General features: G+C 44.3%; 4 protein-coding genes across 5 annotated transcripts in view; 3 read left to right on the top strand and 1 right to left on the bottom strand.

Moving 5' to 3' along the window:
• Nucleotides 1–415, bottom strand: part of LOC118175032 (apelin receptor A-like) — a 5,977-nt gene extending 5,562 nt beyond the window's left edge. Inside the window, exon 1 of the mRNA XM_035340894.1 lies at nt 356–415. Coding sequence (XP_035196785.1) covers nt 356–415 — 60 coding nt within the window. The remainder of the gene's footprint in view (nt 1–355) is intronic.
• Nucleotides 416–605: 190 nt separating this feature from the next.
• MAJIN (membrane anchored junction protein) lies at nt 606–14,928 on the top strand. The gene is made up of 11 exons (XM_035340748.1): nt 606–648; nt 1,081–1,256; nt 3,245–3,290; nt 4,905–4,980; nt 5,281–5,406; nt 7,990–8,021; nt 8,820–8,929; nt 9,690–9,744; nt 12,553–12,625; nt 13,473–13,617; nt 14,627–14,928. The coding sequence occupies exons 2-11, from the start codon at nt 1,156–1,158 to the stop codon at nt 14,670–14,672; spliced, it is 810 nt and encodes a 269-aa protein (XP_035196639.1). The 5' UTR covers nt 606–648; nt 1,081–1,155; the 3' UTR covers nt 14,673–14,928.
• UBC (ubiquitin C) lies at nt 11,128–22,234 on the top strand. Of its 2 annotated transcripts, XM_035340747.1 has the most exons (3): nt 11,128–11,134; nt 20,828–20,831; nt 21,232–22,234. In XM_035340747.1, exon 3 carries the CDS (start codon nt 21,238–21,240, stop codon nt 22,153–22,155), a length of 918 nt encoding a protein of 305 aa, XP_035196638.1. In that variant the 5' UTR covers nt 11,128–11,134; nt 20,828–20,831; nt 21,232–21,237; the 3' UTR covers nt 22,156–22,234. The 2 variants fall into 2 exon arrangements, with proteins under 2 accessions (XP_035196638.1, XP_035196637.1); XM_035340746.1 differs by lacking the exons at nt 11,128–11,134; nt 20,828–20,831 and adding an exon at nt 20,652–20,732.
• Nucleotides 16,671–17,614, top strand: SLC25A11 (solute carrier family 25 member 11). The gene has a single exon (XM_035340745.1). It carries the CDS (start codon nt 16,683–16,685, stop codon nt 17,604–17,606), a length of 924 nt encoding a protein of 307 aa, XP_035196636.1. The 5' UTR covers nt 16,671–16,682; the 3' UTR covers nt 17,607–17,614.
• Nucleotides 22,235–22,504: the final 270 nt, after the last annotated feature.

Genomic DNA, 22,504 nt, shown 5'->3' with positions numbered 1-22,504 from the left:
AATATCTGATGTCTTTTTTTCCTCAAACCCTGGGGATATTTAGGACTCTCAGTACTCACTTTTCCTTCAGAGAATTTTTCTCTTTATGGTTGAAAAAAGCCTTGCACCTGTAGACAATTGCTGGCTGACAAACCAAACACACACCCACCAGCAGGGGAGGTTTAGGTTGGATATTAGGAAGAACTTTACTGAAAGGGTTGTGAGGCATTGGAATGGGCTGCCCGGGGAGGTGGTTGAGTCACCATCCCTGGGGGTCTTTAAAAGACGTTTAGATGTAGAGCTTAGGGATATGGTTTAGTGGAGGACTTGTTAGGTCAGGGGTTGGACTGGGTGATCTTGGAAGTCTCTTCCAAACTAGATGATTCTGGGATTCTGTAATCTCTGGGGTTCGGCCGTCCTGCCAGGCACCGCTCATCGCCTCCCCCTGAGGGACCTCACGCCGGGAGGCGGCCCCGGCGCCCGCTCCTCTGCGGCCTCAGCTCCGACCCGGCCCCCGCAGCGCCTCCGCCCGCCGCTGCCAAGGCCCCTACGGCCGGGCCGGGCGAAAGCTGCGGCCGAGGTGGCGCTGGAGCAGACGGCAGCGAAGAGGCCTGCTGGCACCTGAGGGAGGCTGCCGGGCCGGGTGCTTCTGTCTCTTGCTCTGCTCTCCGAGGCGAGGGCACGGGTGGGCACCGCGCAGCCCCTTCCCGGGGCAGACAGCCCCCTCACTCCGCTGCTGGCCCAGAGCCGGCGTGGTGCCTGACAGGCCTCTGGCAGCCGGGAGCAGGCTGACAGCCCCTGTCCCCTGCGGAAAGCTCTCCTGGCAGGGCAGGTGGAGGTGGCATCCCCGAGGGGCCTGTGGCAGCCTGTTGGCCTAGCAGGCCAGCAGGGAGGGTGAGGAGGAGGAGGAGGGTGATGGTGCCTCCCCTCTCAGCAGGCAGGGGGGCTTTGGGCTTGGCATCTTCCGCAGGCCCCTTCCTTCCACTCTGCTCCAGAACCACCTCCAGTGCTGGGCCGTCCCTCCATGCTCCTGCCCTTTGCCAGACACCCTCTTCCTCCCGTCCCCACTAGCTGTAATCTTTTCTTCTACTGTGACAGAATGAAATCTGGTTAAGGGTTTTAATAATTTACCTTTAATTCTTTTGCTTCCCTAGGCTGACACTGAGGAAGAAAAAGATGTCATTAAAACCATTTACATATATGTTGCCTGAAACAAGGTTTCTTCATGCAGGCAGACTTGTGTATAAGTTTAAAATCCGTTATGGTAGCTTCAAAAGGTAAGAAAGTTAAAGCTGAAAAGTCAACCTGCAGCTTGATAATCATATGTAGAACTGAGTTAATATGAGAACCTCGATACAAATTTTGGGGGCTCCTCATTTCTTGCCTTCTTCCACTATGAAAGTTGTCACTTAAAGCTGCTGTTGCACTTTAGTTTGTTGTACACACTGAGCATTGGCATGGGAGAGTAACATGAGCCATAAAAAACCATCGTATTTCACTTCCCTGTATGGATTTCTTGCCTCATTGGAAAAATAGTCTATTTTTTACTGCCAGTATTTTGAAAATTTGTTTTTAATTTAGAATCATAAAATCATTAAGGTTGGAAAAGATCGCCAAGATCATCTGGTCCAACTGTCCCCCTACCACCAATATTATCCACCAGAATCATAGAATCAAATTTAGAAGCTGTAGAACCTTGGAGCTCCATACTCAGTGTACTTATTTATTAGGCTGTCAGTTGTTAGCAAGTTGCCTTTTGCTGGTCTTGCAATAATGCACTCATGTGGATATATACAGTCTTAAGAAACTCTTCCTGGCACCTGGCAGTAGTTTCTTTTACTCTCAGTGTTTTTTTCTCTGAAGGTTCCCTTTCCACTGCCACTCTTATTTCAAATGTTTAAGACAAACCTGTTGTTTTGAAACAACAACATGCTGCTCCTGCAGGTAGAGGAACTGAGGAACTTCTTTGATAACTGCTTCTCTCAATTTATAGAAGGTATGGTTGTGACAAGCCTGAGAAATGATAGTGAAAGGATAGTACTTTGGTCTGACAGTGTTGCTGGCATTCAAGGAAGAGAAAGGAAAATAGCCTTTGGGTGTGCAGAGGATAATGAAGGAGTAAGAGTTGCGGGAGGTAATGGTTGTGTGGTAAGCCTCAGATAGGAACTTACAGTTACTAGACAGCGAAGTAACTTAATCGCAGTGTGCTGGTTACTCTGGTCAGATAGGGAAGATGTAAAACAAGAAAGGAGGTTGATCTTTAAAAGGTGAAAAAATTATATTCCCTGAGGCTATTGCCTTGGAGGAATCTGCTTGTATTTGCTAATTTAGACGTGTAGATATGATAAACAGATCCTTTTGTGAGTGAACAAAACCTTGACTAACTCAAAAAGTTTTTGGAGGTTTTAATTTGAGAGGGGACTCAATCCTTGAGGCTGTGGGCTCTAATCATTGAAGTTTAAGATGTTCTAGCAAAAGGAGATATTACTGCTTGTGTTTAAGAATAGCATTCAAAACCAGGTGTTTATAGATTGTGTTCTGCCAAAGGAGTGTTCTGTATATCTGAAACTTGGTCTGAAACTTTATACTTCGTTACTGTCAACTTCTGATAAACCATATTAATAGGTGACTAGGTTAGTATAAATGTTAGTATTCATAAACATTAATAAAATAAGAAAAACCAATGGCTCTATTAGCATAATCTCTCTGTGTACATCCTTTGTGTACAGCAAGCAATGTTTGAGAAGATAGTTTACAAAAGATGTATTTAACATTGTGAGAGCAAAGTCTGCTGTAGGCAGCACACAATTACCAGCATCAAACGGCCCTACTTCAGTGATGCGAAGCCCATTTCTTCAACGGTTCTGCATTGTGGATGAAATTAAAGGACAAGTTTTGATGGCTTCTTTTTGTCTCTTGAGTAGAATGTAGAATGGATAGGTTGGAAGACAGAAGTGTTAGTTTGAGGCCATTTTGTCAAAAAGAAATCATAATAGTGGGGATTTACTGAAAAGATCTGACCTCTTATCTGTTCTGTCTATGTGCACACAGTATACAAATGGACACAAATCAAAAGAAACAATCCTTCTGAAATAATATAATTTTTAGGAACAATATTTTAAGAATTCAAATTCCTGCTGTTTCCTCAATGTAGTGAGAATATGCCTTGTTCGTGATGTTCTGTTGTCATTTGAACTCTGCCAATGAATGTAATTCCATTGTTTTGTGACTGGGGTGGGACTAATTCTCTCTGTTTGTTTCACAGTGCTTCTGAACTAGATAACGCTGAAAGTGCTGTCAAGGAGTTAGAGGTAGGACTAGGATATAAAGCAGGTCCTCCATGGGGCCTTAGCTGAATGTTCAGCTGTGTAAATCTTTTATTCATTACGGGCTGTGTCCATCATGTTAAATGAAACATTTCTAATTAGAATAATGGAGAACTTGGGAAAGTGCAAGGGTGAAAAAATACTTCAAATAATTTCATCAAAATGCACAATTAGCCTGGAAAAAAAAAAAAAAAAAAAAAAGTAATGCTTTCATTTGCAATATTTCAAATAAGCTAATGAATTGGATAAATGGAAACTCATGTTTGTGAAGCTAGTTACACACCATTCCGTTCTGATTCCTGTTCAGATTCATGCTGAAGTAGAATTTTCCCATGGTTTCACTCTTGCTGTAGGACCTGACCACTACTTTTAACTTCTTAGGCTTCATTAGCTGTGAAATACTCCTGTTTTTTCAGGAGCTGTGGCAAAACTGGATTGACAGAGTGCTTTCTTTCTAATGCCAAATTACATGTGCTCTTGTCCTAACGGTGGAGCCAGTGCAACCAGTGGATGTTCTTGTATTGATGCCATTACTTTGCAACCATGCTTGGTCATAGCTGATGAGATCCCCTCATCTTTTCCATATTTAAGACAGAAAAAAGACCCTTTCATTCCCAAGGAAATGAGGCAAATATGTTGCTTACTTAAAAAATACTCCTATTACTGAATTTAAAAAATCTTCAGAGTATGGTAATAGTATTGTAAATATTGTTGAAGACAATTTGCTGATTTTGATATAGAAATTATTGTTATTATTTGTCGTATTTGAAAAATAAAATTAACAATAATACCAAAAAAAAAAAAAGCTTCCTTTTTGTAAAACAGGGATTTGCTGGGGCTGAATTACAGTTTCTCAGTAAATGAATTGTTACAACTGGAATCATAGAATATCCTGAGTTGGAAGGGATGCACAAGGATCATCAAGCCCAACTTCTGACTCCACCTAGTGCAAACTAAGAGTTAAACTATATATAAAAGAGCATTGTCCAAACACTGCCTGGATACAGACAGAAGAATCTTTACCTAGTAGCCAACCTGAACCTCCCCTGTCACAGCTCCATGCAGTTCCCTTAGGTCCTGTCGTTGTTAACAGAGAGAAGAGATCAGCGCCTGCCCCTCTGCTCCCCTTCATGAGGAAGCTGTTGATAGCAGTGAGGTCATCCGTTAGTTTCCTCTTTCTTAATTTGAATCAGTTCAGCATTCAGAGAAAGAGGAATATTCTTATTTTTGAAATAAATAAATACCAAATGTGTTTTGCTGAAAAAAGGAAACTTCATAAATTTAAAAGTCCATGTCCTTCAGAAAAACAAGTGTTTCTATGTTCATTAAAGAAGATGTTCATTCACGTCAACTTCTGTTAGTCTTACTGCAGTGCTCTCAAGGTGATACAGAGAGAGTAGGGAGAAGAAGGGAAAAAGGATAAGCAAAGCTGTATGTATCTAGAATGTGCTTTCCACAACTCATGCAAAATGTAAGGTTATTTTAAATTTGAAACTTGAAAAACATTAAACCTTGAAACTGTACTTCACAATGGAATTGTGGTTATATTGCTAATATAATTCCCTCTTTTTTTTTTTTTTTCATCTTCTCTATCTCCAGGAAGCAATTCGAGTAATCCTTGGAAATCTTGACGATTTACATCCATTTTCTACAGACCACTTCACTGTCTTTCCCTGTATCCTTTCAGCCTCATAAAAATAAATGATTCAATGAATATGTCGGGCATTACTTAATTCAGCATTCATATCCAGTACTTTGCAGATCTGTAGTTACTTTGAGCTTCACAACTTTTTACATTAGCTGAGGACTCACCTCAGTTGTTGCCTTCACCAAATAATTGATTTCAGAAGGGTGTTCTGCATTGTTTTTAGATTAATGACCTTGCATTCCAAGTTGAAGCTTGTAAGGCATTCTCAGGACTCCTGTACTTTTAAAATGTTAGTGCCAGGTTCCTAAGTCTTAACATCATTCTCAGATTTGCATAAGTGGGAGAGAGTATCAAAAATGAGATTCAAACACAAAAATGTACATCTTTCGCCTTATCCCTACATTTGCACCATGTATCTAGAACTCAACTCATTTCAGCAACATTTATCTTTTGGTAAGTCTGTATGATTATGTTTGGATAATTTCTGGAAACAAATGAGTATGTTGCAGCATGGTGTCATTATTGCTCTTAAATAAAAATATACTTTTCTACACTGAAGCTAGCTTTGTCATTGAAACACTGGTGAAGTAATTCTGCTGCAGCTTTCAGATACATACATCTACGTATGACGTTTGCCAGCTCAGTTATAGGAATCTGAACAGGAAGATTTCTAGCAGCATATGCAGAAAAAAAGTAATAATAATAATAAAAAAAGTATCTGGAGATCTTGCCCATGGCATACTCAGAAGGTAAATACTTCTGTCTTCACTGATAGATTCCTCTTCGCCTTTTCCCATCAGACAAAAAAAAGCTTATGAAGCTGCCTCTAGCTTTCACTTCTCTACAATAATGCTTGTAGAATCGCTGCTGCAGGCTGCTTTTCTCTTTTGTGTTATCTCAGGCTGATTTTAAGAAGCTGAGTATCTTGGGTTAGTTTTTTGCTAACTCAGGATCTGATAGAGCAGATCCTGAAACTTCTCCAGTGAATTTCCTTCTTATCCTCAAAAGTATTGAGGACGTATTTAAAATCATGGTGAAGCTGAAGGTCTTTTTAGAACTGTTGAGTTGTTGAACAAATATTCTCCCATTCCAAAATGACAGGAACGACATACCCTGTCACAGCTTCATGGAAAGCATCAACTACCACAGTACAAAACATATTGAAGGCTTGGAGGAGCAAGCTTGAAGCTGTATGAATAACCATCCTGGCTCAGACTGAACAACCAGCTAGCCAGAATTTAGCCTTTGAGTGTGGTTGGTAACAGATGCTTTGGGTTAGTATGTAAATCCCCGTGCATACAAAAATACTTTTTTGCAGGACAGCTCACCAGTCTCCATCAATTCACACTGGAAAGGCTTCGCAAGTCAGTTTCTCTATTTGTTCTCATGAACTGTTTTTCCCTGAACGTAAAAAGTTGCTTTTGGAACCTTCCTTTCCATTTTGTCACTGCAGCATCACAGACAATGAATTTCAGGGTGCATTGCCTGAAAAAGTCCTGCTGGTTGTTTTTACACTTGCTGCTAGATCATTGCATTTCATGCCCCTTTCTTCTTATTTGAGGTAGGTGCAATAATAACAATTCACTTTCCCTTTCTGTGTTCTCATCATGGATTCGTATCCTATGGCTTTTCAGTTATGTTCTATGTGAAACTGAAAAGTTCAGGTGTGCTTAGAGGTCCTCGAACAGAAGCTTTTCAATACCTTGTTCTGCTCTGCCCTTTATGTCTACTATACCTTTAAAGTTGGGGGAGTAAAACTGCATTCAGTATGACTGTAATATAGATTTGAAATTGGGAATAACAATGTATTCTCGTTTGTTTTATTTTACTTTGCTAAAATTGACTGGATTTCTATTTGCCTTTTCAGCCACTGCTGACTTTTCAGCTAATATTCTTATGAAGTAATGACCAGTGGCTCCCAACATTCACTGCTTAATGTCAGTAGCTGGGTTGCAGCCCGTACATGTATGTGGACAGCATTTTTTAATTCCTTGTACTTTACTATGCTTGCTGACATTGAACTCCACCTGCCATTTCATCACATTCTTTGTTGTTGTTTTTATGAAGAAATAATGCATTTGTTTCTCCAAATAAGGATAGTGATAATGGTAATGTCTTTTGTATAACTAGTAAATGTTGTCCCCTCACAAGTGTCTCATTTTCCACATTTTCTATGAATTCACTGAACAGGCTCAGGCCCCAGCTAAGGTCTCTGTGGGACATATTTATCCTTCTCTGTTGTGAAAAAATAGTGTTTATTCTTACAGTTTCTTGTTCTAACTTGTTACTGGTCCCCAAGGAAAGCTTATCTTCTTTTTTTTTTTTTTGGTCTTACAACTGCTAGTTAGATATTCTAGTCTTCTTTCATTTATAAAATGAAATAGTGTTCTCTTAATCTCACTCATTTGCTTGTGTTGTAACATCCCCTGCCAAACATAACATGTTTTGATGTAAAAGCTTCTAAACATGGAGAACTCACTCACTTCCCTGTACACCTTACTTATTCCAGTATTTAATTGCTCTCCCCAGATATTTGTATAACATTTCTATTCTAAAAATATGTGCAGCATTACATGCCATGAATTTCAGGCACCAATGTTTCTGGTTTCTGTTCACAGGGATTTTTCTTCAGGAAACCATGTATGGATCCTATGCATCAGAGGTTAGATGGTCAATATTTTCTTGAGCCTATGCTCCAGATGTCCTTGCATCTTCTATCTGATGCCAGGTCACAGCGTGACGCTAACAGTTCTAAAGTTCATTCTTCTCTTCTGAAGGCTTCTTCCACTTTTTCAAGAATAGCAATTGTCCCCATTGCCATCAACGTGTGACATTCATTGGCAGGAATTCTAATTCTACAACTGTTCTAGAGTTGTATTTACAGTTTTTCAATTTCAGCACATCATATGCAAATCCAGCATAGTCTGCTTTGTTCTCAGAAAGTGAGGTACAATGCAAAAATGTGCTTTTACGTTGGTTAAAGAAACTCCAGTGTATATTATATATTTACTGAATTTTGTAATACTTCTGTTACAGGTAAAGAAGTAAACAACGACAGTTATGAACTTGTAAGTTGTGTGTGTGTGTTTTGAGTTATATTTTAAACAGTCTGGAGAAGCAGAATATATATAGAGAGAGAAATTCCAGATTACAGCCAGAAGGATTTAAATATAGGCAATGCTATAGTTCTCCAGTTCCTAGGTACCAGTCAGGCATTTTCAGTTGGCATTCAGTTCTCAGCTAAAATCATTCAAGTCAGGTGAATTCCAGTGGACTTTAAATGAAGTCCTGCCTCAGGACCTCAGCACCTTCCTGGCTTTAGTTAAGTGTACTTTCTACAAGTCTGAACTGACCTGTCAAATATCCTCAATGTATGAGGTCATTTCTGAATAATTGTTTCCTAAATAGTGTATATGTCATAAACAAGAAAGTTAAACTAATTTGGAATGCTTTTGTTTAATGAGAGCTCAGGATAGGTTTGTTTTCAATATGGATATGTATCTGAAGATGGAGTTAGTGAAGATGTCCTGTCCAAATTCTCCCAAAGAAATCCCACTGTCTCTGTTAGAATTACACTCCTACTAAAATCAAGGCACTCTTCTAAAAACAGAGAAAATATGATGCCCTTAAAGTACAATTTTGATCTGTAAAATGTTGAGCATAATTTTCTGGATGGACTCTCTGCCTATCAACCCTTTGAATAAAGAAGCTAGTAGTTTATTCATTAATCTGTTTGTATGTTTGTTTTCATTATATACACGTGAACAATTTTGCTAAATTTAAATGTATATTAACTTTGAATGTTGTTATAAAATAGAAAAGTCAAAATCAAATGTTACCGATGCAAAGTTTGCAATGTTTTGAAGGTCAAGAGAAGAAATGAGATGTCAGAAAGTACTGAAATGGAAGAAACAGTGAAGAGGAGAAGAGTTGAAGGTCAAGCAGAGACTTCATACCCAAAATCATGTATCAACAGGTCAGTTGACTACAAAATATTCTTCCAGGGTGTATGTAAATATTTTTAATGTGCCATTGACCATCCTCATACATCATTGCTGTGTAGCCCTTTGCCCCATTGTTCTTTTTCATTTTCTTCCTAGATGAAAGAATTTAAGCAGTATTGCCCTTGTTTGAAGAAGACTTATCATATGCTTTCAGGTTCCAATGCCATTTAATAGGGCAGCCACGTCCATTTTTTACTCGTATTTTAAAGATCTTGGGAATTGTTAATCAGGGAGTTCCACTGGTCATCTACTGTAGGAATGAAAAGTCTCCTTCACTTGTTCATTTTGAGCCTAGTTCCCATTAATTCAATTGGTATGTTGCTTGCGCTGGAGAGACAGTGAATGCTAAGTCCCTTTCCACTTTCCCTTTCCTTACTTGGACTTTGTAAAATTCTTATCCTCTCTAATACTTTGCTGTCAGCCCTTTTCTTTATGTCAATAACCTTGTATGATTTGTAAGCTTTCTCAACTCACTGCTCATCACCTTTTCTATGTCACTTAACACTTCTGTTGTCTTTAAGTGCTTTTTGGTTTTCTAGAGAAAGCTTCCCTACTGGAAAATTTCTCTACTGTAAAGTGTACGTATTTTCATTTTTTTAAGTGAAAATTTGAAATATGAGTACAAATATATACTAAGGGTACACATTATCATAAGCTAGAGGTTTATAATAAAGTAGCTAGGTGGCTATTTACATGTTTGCTTCTTTTTTGTAATATTTGGTTTATTTTTAGACCTGGAGCTGAGAGCGTTCACCATATAATTAAAGCAAAGCATGAATTTGAAATGGTAAGCTGCAGAATATTCAGAAAAACGCAACAGCATTTGTTTAGTCCTTGATTCTTAAAATAGAAAGCATAAAAGTGCCTTCAGGTAATTTTTATTTTCTCTTGCATCTGTGATAGAGAACATTTTTGATTGCTGCTCATGAAAATTAGTCATGTGATGAGTTTTACAGAGAGACCACATGCGCTTATCTGATTCTCAAACTAAGAACAGTAGGGGCAAGCTTAGCCTCTTAGAGATGAACCTGAAGAATGCCTTACCTTGATTTCAAGACTCCAGTTGTGTTCTTTTACCTCAGATGCCTCTTCATATATGGCCCCATAATGGGCCTGCAGTAGATGCTGACCTTGATACAGACTTCAGTGTCAATACTTGCTGCTCACCACACACTACTCTGTGTAGATGGCCTTGTGGGCATCTACCTCCTCTTTAAACAGTATCATGAGTTTTGGACCCTGAGAAATCATGTGTCAGATGGCAGACATAACCTCACACTGTGTTAACTAATGTGGAAGGGCATAGCCTGAGCTCTTCCCCGTTCAACTTCAGTTATGGTGAATCAGCAGTTCAGTGAATACCAATTCAGGTGAGAAGAACATGGGAGTAACCCTTCTCCAGAAAAGATGCTTGTGTCACCATGACTTGTGCCTGTCATTTGCACTAGTCAGGGCACTGTTATATCAAGAGTGATGTTCAGTCACAAATTGTTTTTATGATAAGTAAAAGATCAGATGTCATCAGTACTGCATGAAATTTTGGGCAGATGATCTCTCCCTTGTGTGCATTTTTTTTAGGAGATGCATCTGTTACATGCTTTCCATTTGGTTTCTTTTGGTATTCAGAATAAGAAGAAAGATTAGGCTTAGGAAAAACAAAAACATACCCATAGCTGTTGTACTTTCTCAGTAGCATGAAGTTCCCAGATGGCTGGAGAACTGTGGAGAATCTGAGTGTGCCTTCAATTTTAACAGTCAGCTGTGTGGTCAGGATGACTGGAGTCCAGCCTATGCATCTTTCTGCTTACCAAGGGCACTGGTAGAAGTTGAACAAAGAAAGAGAACTGACGGACCATCAGCCTGTCACTGAAGATAATTTTCCTTCCTGTACTGGGTTTATGTGGCAAGGCGTTGGTAGAAGGGGTGCTGCAGGGGTGGCCTCTGTGAGCAGAGCCCAGAAGCTGCCCCATGTTAGAGAAGGTCCCCCAAACAGGGACCTGACACTGGCCACAGCCAAGCCAGTGAGCAATGTTGGTTTTGCCTCTGAAAGCAGATTTAGGAAACAGAAAAACCTGCTGTGGAAAAGCAGCTGGGAGAGAGGAGTGAGAAACAACCCTGCAGAAACCAAGGCCAGTGAAGAAGGAGGGGGAGGAGGTACTCCAGGTGCCAGGGCAGAAGTTCCCCTGGACGATGGTGGAGCAGGCTGTTCCCCTGCAGCCCATGGTGTACCACAGCAGAGCAGATCTCCACGCTGTAGCCTGTAGAGGATCCCATGGTGGAGCAGGTGGATATGGCCTGAAGGATGCCACAGAAAGCTGGAGCTGCAGTGAATGGAGAGGAGCTCATGCAGAAGTAGGGGGTCTGGGGGGAGCTGTCATCCGTGGGAGACCCGTGTTGGAGCAGTTTGCTCCTGAAGGATGGACTCTGTGGTATGGACCCATTCTGGAGCAGTTCTTGAAGAGCTGCTGCCTGTGGGAATCCCACACAGGATCAGTTTGGGAAGGATGGCATTCTGTGGGAGGATCCCCACACTGGAGCAGTGGAAGAGAGTGACTATGAAGGAACAGCAGAGATGACGTGCTATAGACTGACCATTCCCCCATTCCCCCGCACCACTCAGGGGAGAGGATGTAGAAGAGGGTGGATGGGGGGTGACGTGTTTTTAGTTTGTTTTCAGTTTCTCACTGCTCTAGTCTGCTAGGGATAGGCAATAAATTATATTAATCTCCCTATGCTGAGTCTGTTTTGCCTGTGACAGTAATTGTTGAATGATCTCCCTGTCCTTATCTCAATTCTTGAGCCCTTTCCATCATATTTTGCCCCCCCCCCCCCTTTTTTTTTTTTTATTTGAGGAGAGGGAGTGAGAGAGCTGTTGTGGTGTTTAGCTGCCCAGTGGGGTAAAAACACCACACTTCCTTACTCTGAGACCGAACTGTAAAGATCTCAAGCCATCTAAAGTTTAAAATCTTGCTTGAATCTGAGGTTAGTGCAAGAGGCAGTAAATCTCTTCTTATATTATCAAGAGGCAGTAAATTTATTCTTATATTATCAAGAGGCAGTAAATCTATCCTTATATTATCTTCTCTGTAAGACAAAGTTATTTCACGCTCTTTTAAATAAGCATACACGTAGATTCTGTTGTTTGTGGACCTTTTTATTTCTGATATTCAGGCTCACTTCCTGCTTCTGACACTTTTCACTTCTGCCCCTTATCTATCTGTCATTCTATTGACTACTACTGTGCATGAGCAGGTCTAATGTCTAGGGGTCTGTTTTGTCAAGTGGCTGTTATTTCTCACAGCACCAATTAAAAAAAATATATCTCTATCTGTATCATACCAGCTGTTACTCTTTTAGTATGTAATATTTTAAAGTCTACTAAATGAATTACAGCTTTACTTTAGGTCTGTGAATGTCCTGGAGAGGGAGGGGTAGAAATATATTGCTGAGGAAAGTTGTCATACTAAAAGTAAAAAATAAACTCAGAACAAGAGTAGACCTTGCCAAGTTGTTAAAGCAAGCAAATAAACAAAAATCTCATTTAAAATATAATTGTGTATTGTATAACACAATTTATGGGTTGCTTTTCTTTCAGAATTATTCCAAAGAAATTCAGTGTGAGCATAGTCCAGCATCCCTTACGATGGGCTGTAACCAAGAGAGTTTATGTAAGTAAGAAATTCCTGGATTATTTCTTGCATGTTGCATTCATGTTGTTCATCTTAAGTCAAAAACTACAAGATACTGGTTTTCTTATAAAAGTCATTGCTAGGCCACTCTCCATCATCTTTGGTAAGTCACGGGCATTGGGAGAGGTGCCTGAGGACCGGAGAAAGCCAATGTCACTTCAGTCTTCAAAAAGGATGAGAAGGAGGACCCAGGTAACTGTAGACCGGTCAGCTCCACCTCCATCCCTGCTAAGGGGATGGAACAACTTATCCTTGGCATTGGAGAGAGTCCAGCGCAGCGTCACGAAGATGACTAAGGGAGTGAAGCATCTCCCGTATGAGGAAAGGCTGAGGGAGCTGGGCCTCTTTAGTTTGGAGGAGACTGAGGGTTGGCATCATTAATGTTTATAAATATGTAAAGGGTGAGTGTCAGGAGGACGGAGCCAGGCTCTTCTCAGTGACACCCAGTGATAAGACAAGGAGCAACGGGTGCAAGCTGGAACACAGGAGGTTTCACTTAAACGTTAGACGAAACTTTTTACAGTGAGGGTGACAGAACATTGGAACAGTCTGCCCAGGGGGATTGTGGAGTCTCCTTCTCTGGAGACTTGCAAAACCCATCTGGACATGTTCCTGTGTGACATGACTTAGGTGTTCCAGCTACTGCAGGGGGATTGGACTAGATGATGTTTCAAGGTCCCTTCCAATCATTAACATTCTGTGATTCTGTGAAACTTCTTAGGTGTCAGTCAGTGCTTGTACACATCGGTTTCAAGGTCTGTCAGTCAGTATGCAGTGAGTATGGAGAGCGAGTTCATATTTTTGTTCTTGATCTTGTTTGTTACAGGGGAACCTGTGGAATATAATGTGGAACAAAGTGCAGAAACCAGTCAGGCTGAAGGTGGAATGCAGCTACTGCAGCAGCTGGACCACATCAGAAACAACAGAATTGTGCAGTCAAAAGGAAGAGGTCTCTCAAAGTTCTGGAGAAGGTACTAACATTACAGCTATGATCAGATGTAGTTCTTACTGAAAGCTGCCTCACAGTCTATTATGTTTTCCATTAGTTGAGGTTGAGAACCTCCTGTTCTCATATTTCCTGGTTTTTAAAAGAGACCTGTTTCTTCCATTGGGTAGTTTTTTTTTTACATAAAACATTGCAGAGCAGAGATACTACAGAAAACAATAAATGAACTAGCTTATGTATGAGAGGAAGCTTCAGCTGTGATAGGGTTGTGTTAAAGGTTAAAGTAATTGGGAGTGATGTAAAGAAACATCCACTCGTGCTTTATTCTTGTAGAAGGGTGTACATTCCTAATAAATGTCCCTTTCCTTATCTGTCTGTGGGAAAAAAATCCACAGGAGATAGTTACTGACTTCAATCACTGCCCTTGTATCACATAAAGAGTGCCATCTACAACCACATTTTTAAGACTTTAACATTGCCCCTTCTAACAGGGCCTTCCAGGCCTTAGGACTGAATGGGACTGAAGATCAGTCCCGTTAAGGTAAGTATGACCTTTATTTGGTCACTTAGCAACTTTGGCCTTTGTAGTTTTGACTCCAAAATACACCATTTTAAAAAGAAGGTAAAGTGACCATGCCAAGTAATCACGCAAACAATAACCATGTAAAATAACCGTGCAAACAGTGGCTGGACGTTGCTAAGAGTGCTCTAAAGCTGTAGAAGCTGCATAGCATAAGAGTATTCTATTCACTACACACCACAAGTCCAACAACCACAGTAATAGGTAGGTAACAGATTTGGAAGAAATAAAAATCCTTATTAATCATAATGTATGTCAGTCCCTTTAACTATTGAGACTAGACCATTATGGCATGAGTTATTCTTTTATTCCTCTCTTATTTTTTTCAGTCTTCTTCTGAATAGTTTTGTACTTGGAATTATGTTATTCTAGTGCAGAGAAACAACCTTGTTATTACAATTCTCAGAGAAGTATCATAAGTGTAATGTGCTCTTTTTTGTTTTTGTTTCCCTAGCATATTCTTTTCTCCACTACAGCATATTTTTGGTGGAAAGAACTGAACGTGAAGTATTAATTGTTGTTGAAAGGTTAAACTTCTACTGAGAATGTCAGGTTGTATTGTTTCTTTTGTAATTCAGCTTTTCACATTCCTTGTCTCAGCTATTAAATGCCTTAAATTAAGTTATCCTTTGTTTACATTTTAAAATCAGTGTACTGAGGATGTTGGGTTAGAAGTAGTATGTCTTCACATCCTATAGTTTTTGGAAAAAGCTTTAAAGTTTTGATGTTTAAGCGTGAGAAGATTACATGATCTACTAATAAAACAAATGTCATCTTGGAACTGTGTGATACTTTAATCATCCTGGCCCAATCAGAAAAAAAACATTTTCCAAGAGCTAGCAGAATTAGATTTACACGACTCTAATGTAGCAGCAATTAAGGATTTGTTATATACCTTTATAGCAAATAACAAAGTTAGATTATGATTTTAATAGCACTTATTCAGTGTTTAAGTATTAGTCAGGTAACACAATGATCTAAAGAAATTTGCTGCAATAGAAACAGCGACTTAGTTATAAGGTTTGTGAATGGCAAGGTTCACCCAAGACTTACTTGCAGGGTCCTGCAGGGGGTTTGAAGTCCAGTTGCATGCTTCCAAAATATCCCCTATGTTACTTCATCCATCATTGTCTTTCTCTGATGCCCTTTGGCCACCTTTCCCAGATGCAAGTGTCATGGGTACAAGCCAAGCCGCAAAGTTTCACCGGCCTTGACACAGTCCCACCAGCATTGTCTCAAGGTTTGGTTAGTTCTGCATTCTTCTTCCTCTTTTCCTCTGCTCAGCAGTTTACAACCCCCTGCGCCACGTGCTTAAGGATGAGCTGTTCCACAACGGACCAAACAACATGACTGCAGTCATAACATCACTATGCTCTTAACACATCTAGTTACACATACCTTTGTTACAACTGCTGAGAAATTTTCTCACTTTGCTTTTAAAGGTAGAGACTAGAAAAGTTTAAAGTGTAAGCTGAAGTGTGGTCGCACCTTGGAGGCAGGTAGCTTTTGGGATGGAGGTGTGTTTTGGTATTCTAATGATATTATAATGGTCAAAGTTCAACAAAGTACAGCATTTTGTCAAAAACATGACAGGCTGTTGACCCCAGACCAGTTAACCCCGATCCCAGATCCCCCTACCCTGACCCCCAGAACTGGACCCAACCCTGAGTCCCAAACCTGAGCCCCAACCCCCAGCCCCCCCCCCCCCCCCCCCCAAAAAAAAAAAAAAAAAGAAAGAAAAAAGACATTGTGGCATTTATTTATTTTAACAGGCTCTGTACTAATTTTCCTCACAGAATGACTGACAGAAATAGGACCCTTGTGCACCTTTTGTAGTTAATTCATTAGGTCAACTCTAACCACTAAGCCCCTTGTCAGGTTATTTCTATTAGTGATAAGGAGCAATTGACCTTAAAAGACTGAAGCCAGGTAGATGAGCCTATTCCACGTGAGGACTTGTGGGGAATTGTCTCCCGAGGGGAGTTTGAGGCTCAGGTTATCTAGGGTGCTTTTCTACTGTGGTGAAATGGACTCAGTGTTCCCTAGTAGGCTGCTTTTTTCTTCATGTTTTCTACCATCTCTGTGAAATAGAATCACAGAATCACAGAATTTCTAGGTTGGAAGAGACCTCAAGATCATCAAGTCCAACCTCTGACCTAACACTAACAGTCCCCACTAAACCATATCCCTAAGCTCTACATCTAAATGTCTTTTAAAGACCTCCAGGGATGGTGACTCCACCACTTCCCTGGGCAGCCCGTTCCAATGTCTAACAACCCTTTTGGTAAAGAAGTTCTTCCTAACATCCAACCTAGAACTCCCCTGGCGCAACTTTAGCCCATTCCCCCTCGTCCTGTCACCAGGCACGTGGGAGAACAGACCAACCCCCACCTCGCTACAGCCTCCCTTCAGGTACCTGTAGAGTGATAAGGTCACCCCTGAGCCTCCTTTTCTCCAGGCTGAACAAGCCCAGCTCCCTCAGCCGCTCCTCGTAAACGGGGGGGCCCTGCATGGCGGCGGCGGCGGCCAAGAGGCCCAAAACGTCCCCCAAGGCCGTGAAGTTCCTGTTCGGGGGGCTGGCGGGGATGGGCGCCACGGTGTTCGTGCAGCCGCTGGACCTGGTGAAGAACCGCATGCAGCTGAGTAGGGAGGGGGCCAAGACCCGCGAGTACCACACCAGCCTCCACGCCCTGGGCTCCGTCCTGCGCCACGAGGGGCTGCGGGGGCTCTACACCGGCCTCTCGGCCGGCCTCCTCCACCAGGCCACCTACACCACCACCAGCCTGGGCATCTACACCGTCCTCTTCGAGCGCCTGACGGGGGCCGACGGGACCCCCCCCGGCTTCCTCACCAAGGCGGCCATCGGCATGACGGCGGGGGCCACCGGTGCCTTCATGGGCACGCCGGCCGAGGTGGCGCTCATCCACATGACGGCCGACGGCCGGCTGCCCCCGGCCGAACGCCGCGGCTACCGCAACGTCTTCGACACCCTGCTGCGGATGGCGCGGGAGGAAGGCATCCTCACGCTCTGGAGGGGCTGTGTCCCCACCACGGCGCAGGCGGTGGTGGTGAACGTGGCGCAGCTCGCCTCCTACTCCCAGTCCAAGCAGTTCCTGCTCGACTCCGGGTATTTCCGCGACGACATCCTGTGCCACTTCTGCGCCAGCATGATCAGCAGGCTCGTCACCACCGCCGCCTCCATGCCCGTCGACATCGTCAAGACGCGCATCCAGAACATGCGGACAATCAATGGGAAGCCGGAGCACCGCAACAGGCTGGACGTGCTGCTGCGGGTGGTCGGCCGCAAGGGCTTCTTCAGCCTGTGGAAGGGCTTCACCCCCTACTACGCCCGCCTGGGCCCCCACACCGTGCTCACCTACATCTTCCTCGAGCAGCTCAACCGCGGCTACCGGCGGCTCTTCCTCAGCACCTGACCCACCCCGGGATCCCCCCCCGAAAAAAAAAACGTTTTGGGGTGCCCCCCCTCGGCGAAAAATGGGGTGAAAAATGCTATTTTTGGGGCTAAAATTGAGTAAAAAATGTCATTTATGGTTTTATAAATAAATAAAATAGTTTCAGTGTCTCTATGAGCTGCCTCCATCGGTGGTGCCTTCTCAGTACAGGAAAACCCTGGTAGTATGACTTCACTGTGAAGTAGTTTGGAAGTGACTCAAGTTCAGAAGCTGGCAGGTAAGTGTTCCTGGGTTCTCCAGTTGTTTAATGTTGAGGAGTTTGTGTACTTCCTTCACCCTGTCTGTTTTCAGTGAGATTACTTATGTGGATTCCCAGCTTTGAGCTGGCTCAGTGGTATCTGCTCACCTTGGCTGTCTTGGGCCAGCTGGAGGCTTGGCAGCATTACCAGGCTTTGCTTGGAGCAGGGTGTACGGACTTCTCAGGAGACACCTCAGTGCTTTGATCTTGGGCTGGCCTGGCTCACGCGGCTCTGCCTGGACTGGGAAAGTCATCAGAGCTGCGAGGGATGAAAGGTACAGCTCAGAAACCTGAGCCCATGCAGATCTCAAAACAGCTTTTATCTACCCAGTTCAGCTACCAGCTGCTTTACTTTCCTACCAGCTGTTCAGTTACCAACAGCGTGTCCACCTCCCTCTGGTGGGGGACTGCTGACGCGTGACACATGTAAATGACATTTCCTGTCAGAGTAGTTAAACCTATTTATGAAGTGGTGTTAGTTTGGCTGTGCTACTGGTATGCATGCAGATCCCTGCTGTAAGCAGCTCACTGTGCAGGATCTCTCTGAGCAGCTATACGTCTGGAATACAGGCTGCACAGGGGTACAGGAGCGTCACAGTCCCTGCCCCGAAGAGTTTATAATAATAGGCACAAAGTGTGAGTGTTTTGGGCACAGGAAATCAATATTTGTCAGTACAATATGTCACGGTCTGCTAGAAATGCTGTCCTGCTGTTCACCAAGCTTATCTTGAAATCTTAGCAAGGGGTTGCTTGCAAAGATGGTGCAGGAGAAACATGAAGTGGCTGTGCTCATGGTAAAGCTCCTCCCAGCAAGGGAAAGCATTGTTCTCCTGCAAGCTGCCAGACATATTTAAGGACTGGGTTGCATTAGGGCCTAACATCTGCCTTGCAGTCTGAACACAACATGAATCTGAAGCTTCTGGACTGTGTTGCTCTGCAATTTGGTTGTAAGGTTCAGAATTCAGGTACAAATTAAAGGTTGGACTAGATGATCTTAGAGGGTTTTTCCAACCGGAGTGATACTCTGATTCTATGAAATTCACCCACAGTGCTCAGTGGTTGGCTGCCTAGCCAAATTAGATAAAGAACAGCACTGTACCATCTTAATTTACAGCTGTTATAAAACTTCTCATGAAATGGAGTGCCATGTGCATTTTCAACTATTTGCAGACTAGTCCAGAGTGCACACTCTGTAACTAAAGAATAAGCTTAGCATTATTTTTCAAGTTCAGATGATGAAAGATCTCTTAAAACAGAAAGTCTATTCAATATTTAGTTCATATACATGCTCAATAGCTTACAATGTATGCGTGATTCTGAGCAAAAATCAAAACACTTGTGGATTTATTTATTTTTTCAGATAAACCACCTGGCTGTCTGAGCTGCTTTTTTGTTTTTATGATTACTATTGCAATGCTGAGTTTTAATACAAATGCAAGGCAGGAGAGGCTGGGAAGATCCCCAGAGCATTCCCCTCCTGTACAAGCTCCATGTGTCAGGCAAACGCAGGCCGTTTTCCCCCAAACCAATCACAAGGCTGTTGCTGGGTCTCTGCTCCCTTCCCACTGGTGTGCAGCCCTGGGTGTCAGCGGCGTCATTTCGGTAGGCAGCGTTTCTCTTTGGGTGCACTGAAACGAAGGATTTTGTAAGCGGATTGGACCAAATGGCATCCAGCCATTTGCAAACAAAGCCTCATTTTGTTCTCAGCTTTGCCCTTGAATTGCTGTATATTTTGACTACAATGGCACAGGAGCCAACTGAATCAACACAGACCTACAAGACTATGCTCTGTAAGCAAGAACACAGTAATAAATAAGCATTATTATCATTATTATTATTTCTGTTTGTGTTTGATTTTACCTCAGCTGGCAAAGCCTTGCCCCTGAGGCTGCAACCTCCATTACACCTCAGTTACATACTCCACTTTATGCACATACATATACTCAGTGGTAACACCTCAAGTGGATGAACTGTCTGCAGGATGGGGACCGTCAGCCCATCAGCCTCGCTTGTTCCTCGCATCCTGTTTCCCTTGCCAGGTTGTTCCCTCTCCTGTGCCTCCCTGCCCTGACGTGGTCTCTGCCCATCATCTGCCTGGGCCCAGCGGGTGTCCCAGCACCGTGGTGGGGTGTGCACAGCTGGACCCTGGTTTTGTTTCTCTGTCCTTTGCTCTGTGCCAGGAGCACGTTTACAGGGGCAGTGGCAGCACGGAGGGCCTAGCACAGCCCTGCCCACAGGCTTTACCTAGCACTTTGTGTTGTCTCACACCGCTCCTGGCCCAGGACGGGGAGGCTATACTGCCACTGCTCTCCCTTTAGCAATGTGATGAACATGGGAGACTTCGTCACTAACACCACGCAGCTTTTTGGACAGAAGTGTTTCCTTTCCTCAGCAGCCTCCAGGCAAGGCCTCCGAGGGGAGCAGCCCCTCACCGTGCCCACAGCAAGAAAACCAAGGGAGGTTTGAAAAGGGACGCGTCTGTTGAGGCTGAATAAAATCCTTGAATAAAACCGTGAGGCTGACCAGAAGTTTTAAGCCTCATTAAACGTCTCCAGAGGGAGGCACAGCAGTCCCCAGCCCCGCTCCGTTGGCTCCAGGCCGGGTTTTGCTGCGCGCCGCCCGCCCCTCAGAGTCGCATCACCTCGCGGCGCACTGATCCCTCCGCGCCGCCGGGCCTCGCTCCCCTGCGCCCGCCCGGCGGAACGGCGGCGAAATAGTGCGCGGCGGAGTGATCCGCGCCGCGAAGGGGCGGGGCGCAGAAGGCTATATAAGGGGCGGGAGCGGCGTCCGTGGCGCAGTTGGGGCCGGCTGAGTGTAGGGTGCGGTGCGCTGTGCCTGCGGGTCCTGTGGTGAGTGCTGCGCGGCCGGGCACAGCCGCGCCTCAGCGGGTGAAGGGGAAGGGAAGGCTGTGTGGAGTTGGGTGCGGGCTGCGTAGCCGGGAGAGGGCTGTGTGCGCGCTGAGGAGAGGGAGGTGCGGTGGGGTGCGGGCGGGCAGCGGGCCGGGGCGTTCCCTGCCCTCCTCCTCCTCCCCCCACCAGCGCCAACCGTCTGCGGAAAGGAGGGAGGGAAGGGGGGACCCGGCCAGCCGCCGGCAAAATGGCGGCCGCGCAGGCGCCACGGCCTCGATCAAAATGGCGGAGGGCGGGCGCGCGGGGCTGGAGTGGGAAGGGGTGGGTGGGACCTGGCCCCGCCTCGTTGTGGGGTGGGCGGGGCCTTCACAGTGACGTCACGGAGCGGGGCGGGTCCTTTCGGGCTCCAACCGCGGTGGGCGCTGGGCAGGGGGCTGCTGGCTGCCGGGCTGCGGCCCTTAGGGGACACCTACCTAAAGCTGTGCGTCTTCTCTTCCAGGCAAACATGCAGATCTTTGTGAAGACTCTGACAGGCAAGACCATCACCTTGGAGGTCGAGCCCAGCGACACCATTGAGAATGTCAAGGCCAAGATCCAGGACAAGGAAGGCATTCCTCCCGACCAGCAGAGGCTGATCTTTGCTGGCAAGCAGCTGGAAGATGGACGCACCCTGTCTGACTACAACATCCAGAAGGAGTCCACTCTGCATCTTGTGCTGCGCCTGAGGGGTGGCATGCAGATCTTCGTGAAGACCCTGACAGGTAAGACCATCACCTTGGAGGTTGAGCCCAGCGACACCATCGAAAATGTCAAGGCCAAGATCCAGGACAAAGAGGGCATTCCCCCGGATCAGCAGAGGTTGATCTTTGCTGGCAAGCAGCTGGAAGATGGGCGCACCCTGTCTGACTACAACATCCAGAAGGAGTCCACTCTGCACTTGGTGCTGCGCCTCAGGGGCGGCATGCAGATTTTTGTGAAGACCCTGACAGGCAAGACCATCACCTTGGAAGTTGAGCCCAGTGACACCATTGAGAATGTCAAAGCCAAGATCCAGGACAAGGAAGGTATTCCCCCAGATCAGCAGAGGCTGATCTTCGCTGGCAAGCAGCTGGAAGATGGGCGCACCCTGTCCGACTACAACATCCAGAAGGAGTCCACTCTTCATCTCGTGCTGCGCCTGAGGGGTGGCATGCAGATCTTTGTCAAGACCCTGACAGGCAAGACCATCACCTTGGAGGTTGAGCCCAGTGACACCATTGAGAATGTCAAGGCCAAGATCCAGGACAAGGAAGGCATTCCTCCTGACCAGCAGAGGCTGATCTTTGCTGGCAAGCAGCTGGAAGACGGACGCACCCTGTCCGACTACAACATCCAGAAGGAGTCTACCCTGCATCTCGTGCTGCGCCTCAGGGGTGGTAACTGAACTGGAGATGTGTTGCTTGCTTCCAAGTAAAAGTTTCTCTGCACATGTTCATTCCAATAAAGTTGTTGCATCCACAAAACTGGTGTCTGTTAAATTATGTGAGAAGCTATTTCAGTTGTTTAATTGCAATTAGATAAGGTATAATTACATACTTGTTGAACACAAAGGTATTATAAAACACTGTTATGCAAGGCTTACATCTGCCTGGCAAGTGTGACTAACGCTTGTGATACTGTTCCTCTGAGGTTATGTAAGTGTTCCTGTAATGATCAAAGGTGCTGACAGGAGTTCAGTGCCAGTCGCGGATGTTAGGCAGCTGGTAGCGTTGTGCAAACACGCGTGTGTAAAG

Source organism: Oxyura jamaicensis, chromosome 15 (genome assembly GCF_011077185.1).
Source record: "Oxyura jamaicensis isolate SHBP4307 breed ruddy duck chromosome 15, BPBGC_Ojam_1.0, whole genome shotgun sequence".
Lineage (NCBI taxonomy): Eukaryota > Metazoa > Chordata > Aves > Anseriformes > Anatidae > Oxyura > Oxyura jamaicensis.
This window is presented reverse-complemented; position numbering and strand designations above follow the sequence as displayed.

Bases quoted from the DNA above. Each gene is read 5' to 3' on its own strand.
- UBC (XM_035340747.1), top strand. From the start codon at position 21,238: ATGCAGATCTTTGTGAAGACTCTGACAGGCAAGACCATCACCTTGGAG.
- MAJIN (XM_035340748.1), top strand. From the start codon at position 1,156: ATGTCATTAAAACCATTTACATATATGTTGCCTGAAACAAGGTTTCTT. The intron at 3,291-4,904 runs GTAGGACTAGGA...CTCTATCTCCAG, and splicing joins GTGCTGTCAAGGAGTTAGAG to GAAGCAATTCGAGTAATCCT. The intron at 4,981-5,280 runs GTATCCTTTCAG...CATCATTCTCAG, and splicing joins CCACTTCACTGTCTTTCCCT to ATTTGCATAAGTGGGAGAGA.
- SLC25A11 (XM_035340745.1), top strand. From the start codon at position 16,683: ATGGCGGCGGCGGCGGCCAAGAGGCCCAAAACGTCCCCCAAGGCCGTG.